At 42.5% G+C, this 6,635-nt stretch overlaps 1 protein-coding gene across 1 annotated transcript in view; it reads left to right on the top strand.

Annotated features, from left to right (window-relative positions):
* The window catches only part of VPS39 (VPS39, HOPS complex subunit), a 70,569-nt gene that overhangs the window by 60,707 nt on the left and 3,227 nt on the right, over window positions 1-6,635 (top strand). The window contains exons 19-25 of the mRNA XM_019519069.1: window positions 281-398; window positions 949-1,077; window positions 1,838-1,940; window positions 4,065-4,110; window positions 4,666-4,815; window positions 4,988-5,122; window positions 5,398-5,489. Of these exons, the coding sequence (XP_019374614.1) occupies window positions 281-398; window positions 949-1,077; window positions 1,838-1,940; window positions 4,065-4,110; window positions 4,666-4,815; window positions 4,988-5,122; window positions 5,398-5,489 (773 nt within the window). The remainder of the gene's footprint in view (window positions 1-280; window positions 399-948; window positions 1,078-1,837; window positions 1,941-4,064; window positions 4,111-4,665; window positions 4,816-4,987; window positions 5,123-5,397; window positions 5,490-6,635) is intronic.

The raw sequence follows: 6,635 nt of genomic DNA, 5'->3' as shown, positions 1-6,635 counted from the left end.
TTCTCTACCCCATCCGGGGTAACTTGCCTTGTGTTGGAGCACATGCGGCACAGGTGTTCCCCAGGGGCAACTAGCAGTGGCACAAGGTGCGCTGCCGCTAGTTGTCCCCAGGGAACCAAACATCCATGCATGTGTGGATGGAGCCTTGGAGTGCTTCAAACAGAACATCTGCCCATAAACTACCTTACAAGAGTATAGAATTGTTATCTACAGTCTGTTAAAGCACTTCCTGGAGAAAGAGGAAGCTTTTTTTACCTTGAACATGTGTGTGCATTAATAGGAACACATCGTCTATGTCTGGGAGGAGACTGGCTCAGATTTCCACAACTGCCTGATCCAGCTGTACTGTGAGAGAGTGCAGGGGTTAATGAAGAAATATCTCAGCACCTTCCCTCCAGGTACCTCCCTCTGCTCCTCTTTGCCCTGCAGCAACATGTTGGCAATGACACAGGAAGGGAAAGTAGTGGACAGTAGTCTTAAGATCTCCCAAATTTAAGATTCCATTCACTATTGCACATCAAAGGGGAAAAAAAGAGCAGTCTTGTCATTCAAAAGGACTGCACAAATAGTGAAAGTATATGGAGATTTTAATTTCTTATGCTAAAGGAACTCTAGGAAATAGAAGGTACTGTTGTCCTGGCCTTATGGAGCTGAGATGACTTGCATGAATCCTGGCAAGTTACAAAAAGGGAAGCATTCTTCACTTCATAATCTGCCCTATCTTCTCTGTTGGCATATAATCAAAGTCTATTTTCTACTGCTTTGTAAAATTCATGAACAGCTTTTCTTCTGCACCTCATCCCCAGGGCAGTTTAAACAGCATTTGACTCTTTACTCAGAATAATTTGGGGAGGATATATACTTTGCTGCTGTTCCACATTATTATGGCGAAGTTGTACAGTACTAACTTTTTGGGTTTTTTTTTTTTCTTTTGTCTGTCTTCTATAGATAAAACTCCACTGCCTGCTGGAGAAGAGGAAGGAGAACTGGGGGAATACCGGGGAAAGCTCCTTGCCTTTCTTGAGATTTCTAGTTGCTACGAACCTAGCCGTCTTATCAGTGACTTCCCTTTTGATGGTGAGTGGTTAGTCACGCAAAGCTAGTTTCTTTCCATCTGAACCCTAGTTTCTCTTCTGCACAGCAAAATCTCAATTGTTCTTCCTTTAAAAAGACCATGGTAACTAGAAATGGAAAAGAACTAGTAGGTCAGTAGCTGTCAAAAGTTTGCTCTCTACCAGTGAGTACCAGGCACAGTGGGATTCCCCTCTTACATCTGTGTTGGCCTGAGATGAGGTAATGCCTGGCTTCCCTCTGAAACAGGTGAGCTTCATGTGCTCTAAACAAACATTGGGGTTTGGAGCATCCTAAGCCTGTTGCTGGAGAAAGCATATGTAATAGAAAATGTTGGTGCCAAGCATTAAAATAAATAGAGGAACTCATAAATATGTTGAGGAAACCTGATGTCATCTAGTCCAGTGGAGGACAACTTTTTTGACAGGTGTGCCATAGATTAACCCAACGCCCTCCCTAAGTGCCGCTCTGATCCTTTTCCCCTGTCCAACTGACTGTGCTGCTTTCTGTTTCCCTGCCCCTGTTAACCCCTGCTGCCTGTCCCTGTGTTCCACACATGCAAACTGCCTGTGCTAAAGGTTGGCCACTCCTGATCTAGTCAGTATCATTTCACCCATTGTTCAGACATCAGTCTGACTTTTCTTAACTCTGTTGCTGCTTCTGTCCACAACCTTGTCCAGTTGCTTGTTCTTTTCCATAATGGAGCTGGTTGTCTGGTCATATATCTGAAGCAGGGATAGATTAATCATTCATTCTCTTGACCCAGGGCTCCTGGAAGAGCGTGCCCTATTGTTGGGTCGTATGGGGAAGCATGAACAAGCCCTCTTCATTTATGTCCACATTCTGAAGGATACCAAAATGGCTGAAAAGTAAGTCTCCCTTAATATCAGTTCTTAAGGTTTGGCTTGCTCTCTTCTCTGTGGGAGGAAGGTAATTGGACATGTGGTTGGAGCATGACAGGCTCTCTAACCCTTTGGGATATGCAGTCTTCCTTGCTTGCTTGCTGGTTTGAGCTAGCCCTTTACACATTGTCTGATCAAGGTTGCATTGCTAGCCTTTTTGAGAGACTGGCCTTCCATTTATTTGAATGCCCCAATCAGAAATCTTCTGTCTCTACATGGATTTATTTCAGTCTTAAATTACAGGTAGTTTAATAGTTATTGATAGGCTCTTCGGTTTTTCACTGTGTAGAACGTAAGCTCCTCTGTCAGTTTCTCAGCAGGTGTTTACTTGTTATTTACCTTCGTTTAGCTATGAATAGTTCTTGATAGGCCTTAGATGTCTTATCTTTTTTGGATAGGTTAAATTAATTTTGCTGAAAATAAAATTAACTAGCACCTAATTACTGGTAGGTATGTTTCAAACAGTTTAGTGTTCCTTGGTACCTAAACAGTGGGCCTGGTAAATTTTAAACCTTTGTGTAACTTTTAACTGAAGAGATATTGGGAGTCATTCACCCCAGTATGAAACAATCAAGCAGCATGTAGTAATAATCACTCTATTTTTTTCCTTTGTATTTCATATGATTTCCATTTACTGACTATTTTGCTCCAGAACATCTTTGTTTCCAGGCTGCCTTCATAGTCAGCTTGAGAAGTCTCTTTGGTTTGGGTTTTTTGTTTTAATTATTTTGTATAATGAGGCTGTATAGTAATGGCTTGGGCTGAGATGAGGGGGACTTTAGACTTAAAACTGCCTATTCTCCAGAACCATATGGAGCTGAGCATTTTTAACACACTTTTTTCATTTGGCATTAACTAGTCATTATTTAGTTATAATTACTTTAATTTAGCAGGTCTGAGCTATGCGGAGTGGAGTACATATAACTTTTAGGCTAGGGACAGACATTCAAAAAGCCTGAGACCTGAATTCATTCAATCTCTGCGGGTTAGTCTAACCTGACTAGGCTGAACTGGTTTGAAACTGGACAGGCATTCTCTCTGGACTGAAGAAATTCAGGCACATGCCCGCAGTAGCTCAAGCTAGAAGCTTGGGGGGGTGGGGGGGGGTGCTAGAGCAGTCCTCCCTTCCCTTCTGCAGGGAGCTGAGCTGAGAGGGGTGTAGCCAGGCTCCAGCAGGATTCTCTCATTAGGGGGGTCTGCCTGCCTAGTCCCAGGCTTTTCCCCGCTGGCTGCTTAAGGGGTTGGGAGTATTGGTAGCCCCCAGCTTTTGAGGCAAGGTGGTGTTTGCAGTATATATATTTGTTGATGATACAGAAGGCTTCAGTCTCCCTGCATCAACATACTGTCTGCAGCAACCTGACAGGCGAGTAAACCAAGGTTGAGGGGGAGGGCTGATAACAGTCTTTATCACCTGATTAGCAAAACAATACCTTCTCTCCTTATTACTTCAAACTTAAACAGCTTACTGGCTGACCTGTTGATTTAGCTCCAAAGGCCCTAAGCAGTCAGTGTTCTGTCTGCCTATCCCAGTGAAGTTGGAGAGAGACTCGCACAGAGACGCCTCTTGGCATTAGCTAGTGTACTGCATGCTGGCTATGGTCTCTGCTGTGGCAAAGAGGAGAAAGGGATCTCTGCTTAAGCAGCGAGTGGTGGGGAGAAGGGAGGGGAACACAGGGAAGCCAGGCAGACCCTGCTGTGCCTGCAAGTCTGTGCTGAGCTCCAGCTAGGGAGCAGAGGGGAGGGGCCAGCCCCGCTGTGGAGCAGAGAGCCCTTCCCAGCCCAGAGAACATGCTGGGATGCTGGGGGACTCTGATTTAACTTAAACCAGCAAGGGGTCTGGGACAGATACTGCATAAACTGGTTTGAGCCAAATCAGTTAAGTCTGATGCTATGCTATGTTCAACCAGGTTTATCTCAAACTGGTTTCAGCCATTTTCAAACTGGTTTCTATGCACTGAACATCTGTTCTGTTACAAGTTTAAACCAGTTTCTGATCACTTAAACCAGTTTGTGTAATGTCTGTCCCTAGCCTTATGTACTTCTGGGTTTCAACACTGTCTCTGCTTTACACTTAATTCTTCTCTGTTCTAGTTACTGCCACAAACATTATGACAGAAACAAAGATGGTAGCAAAGATGTGAGTAGCTTTATTTTCGAATTCTTGCTTTTTATGAGAGAAGTGTCTGAATGTCATCTGACTGCCTGTTAAAATGCTGCCTCTTGTAGAAGTTCATGCAGAATGACTCGGGCAGGCAGGATCCCCAATACAGTTTCATGTACATTTTGTGGATCTTCTGTTTGGGAGTATCTGGGCAAAGTTCTGATGATATACAAGTTGGGGCAGAATCCAGAATTCATACTTCTGAGGCCTGTTGTTGAAGAGGTTTAAAAAAAAAAAGAAAAAGCCCGTGTACCTTGGTTTGGTGTTTTAAAGACAATAACTCAGTTCAAATGCTCTCAGCATATGTTGAGGGAGGAAAGGTATCATTTTACATCTTCCTTACAGCATAAAACACGAGTAGTAAAAGACTTGAAAAATGTTTAGTATACAAGAGCTACACAAGCCAACATCTTGTCAAAATTCTTGTCTGACGTGTGTTATGGTGTATTGCAAAGGTCTCCCATAATGGTTTGAATACAGCAGTATATGCTAACCATATTTCAGTGCATTCATTTTATTTGTGTTAAACAGGTGTATCTGTCTCTGCTCCGAATGTATCTGTCACCACCTAGTGTTCATTGTGTGGGGCCGATCAAGATGGAACTGCCAAAGCCTGAAACCAATCTCCCAGCTGCCTTGCAGGTTCTAGAATTGCACCACAGCAAATTGGATACCACTAAGGTAAAGAAGCCTTTTGTCATATGTGGTGTGAATATCTGTAGAACTTGGGGGAGCAGAATAAAAGATACAGGAATAGGGGTATGTTCAGTTCCTAAAAGAATCTGGCTAAAATGACTCTTTCCCAATTTGGTTCCCTTATGCTCCTTTTCTGACTCATTCTTGTCTATACTAGGCAATAAATCTGCTCCCGGCAAATACACAAATTAGCGAGATTAGAATCTTCCTAGAAAAGGTCCTTGAGGAAAATGCCCAGAAGAAGCGATTCAATCAAGTACTCAAGAATCTTCTCCATGCAGAATTCCTTAGGGTATGTACCTACCTATGCATCATGTATTATGGAGTGATTTTTTTTTCCAAGAAATTTATGTAAATACTAAAAAGTTAGTTCTGTCCTTTTAGATATGGGAAAGACCTGTTCTCTAGATGATGCTGTGGTGTAGCCAAAATTAGCAGATACATGCTAAGCAGTACATCACAACTCCACATTTCAAGAGATCAGGGAATATAAAGATGGATTGGCTAATATGGCAAGGTGGTTTTGGCGCAGTATTGTTTTCTAACCAACTTCTCATTCTTTTGCAGGTTCAGGAGGAGCGGATCTTGCATCAGCAGGTAAAATGTATCATCACGGAGGAGAAGGTGTGCACTGTGTGTAAGAAGAAAATAGGGAATAGGTGAGTGATGTGTTTCCCAAAGGACTTTGTACAGAAAAAAGGTGTCTGATTTAGTTTTATAGATTCAACTCCAGTAAGTCAAGGTATAGAAATCAAGAGCAGACAACTCAGGGTTGACCTTTCAGGATCATACGATGAATTGGAAATAGTATTTTTAGCAGAGTGGTTAAAACTGCCTAAGCTCTTGATGCAGTAAAGATGAACTGTGAGAGAGTTCTTCCTACTTGTGCAAAAAATACACTTTCTGAATTTTCCAAAGGATTTTCACATCTCTAATAGATCACTGAGGTCATGAGACTGTTCCTACAAGGATAGCGAAACAAGTAGATGGTAGGTTTACTAAAGGTGTTGACAGCATAACAAGTAACTTCGTAACTTGGAGGTCAGAGCTCTTTATGAACATAAATTGAGTTTACATGCAGCAACCCTCTTGTGGGTAGTGCATAGTTTCTTTACATAATTCTTCATAGCTGAGAGTGGCACAGCTGTGATGGTCTGAGAGATTTACTCTGCAATCTGAAACCTGTTTGTGGTGATTGCTGCCTTCTGCCCCCTAACCAACTTGCATTTCAGATGCTGATGATTATCATTGCATCTGAGTGGTCTCAAGACCTCTGGTAATATTTCCCTTCTCTTGCTCCTTTCCTTATCCCTAGAGTTTTTGGGACTACATTTGCAATCTGTATGGTGTAGGCATTTGCATTCCACTTGCTTTTTCTTCATCCCTTTCTGTGATTTGAGCTCTAATACGAGTCAGTTGCATTACCCTGACTACTTTCAGCTATTGTTACTTTTGGTGGGAATAAGTTCCCTTTCTCTGAGTCTTGACATTCAGAATCATATGGGGACTAGATCTTATTACAGGCTGTTTAATGAGCATAGTTAGCTGTCCAAAAGATCACTGACTTATTGGCATGTGTGATCCAGTTTCCCCCTTTAAGTACAGTGGTGGTGCTGACTCCAGGTGATCACTGTAATGCCATATTGTTAGGGTTAGTATGTGCTGTGTAGTTCATTTTGGTTAACTTGAGCTTTGCTAAACCTTTTTACAGGTCAGTTCAGATTTAGAAAAGTGATAATTGGGTGATTCCATGTGTAGCAGTGATTCCCCTCCCTCACTCCCCCCCCCCCCCGGTTGAACCTTTT

The sequence above is a fragment of the Gavialis gangeticus genome, unplaced genomic scaffold (genome assembly GCF_001723915.1).
Source record: "Gavialis gangeticus isolate Ggan-Ray unplaced genomic scaffold, GavGan_comp1, whole genome shotgun sequence".
In the NCBI taxonomy this organism is placed as follows: Eukaryota; Metazoa; Chordata; order Crocodylia; family Gavialidae; genus Gavialis; species Gavialis gangeticus.
The sequence above is the reverse complement of the archived record's forward strand: the minus strand, read 5'-3'. Positions and strand labels throughout refer to the sequence as shown.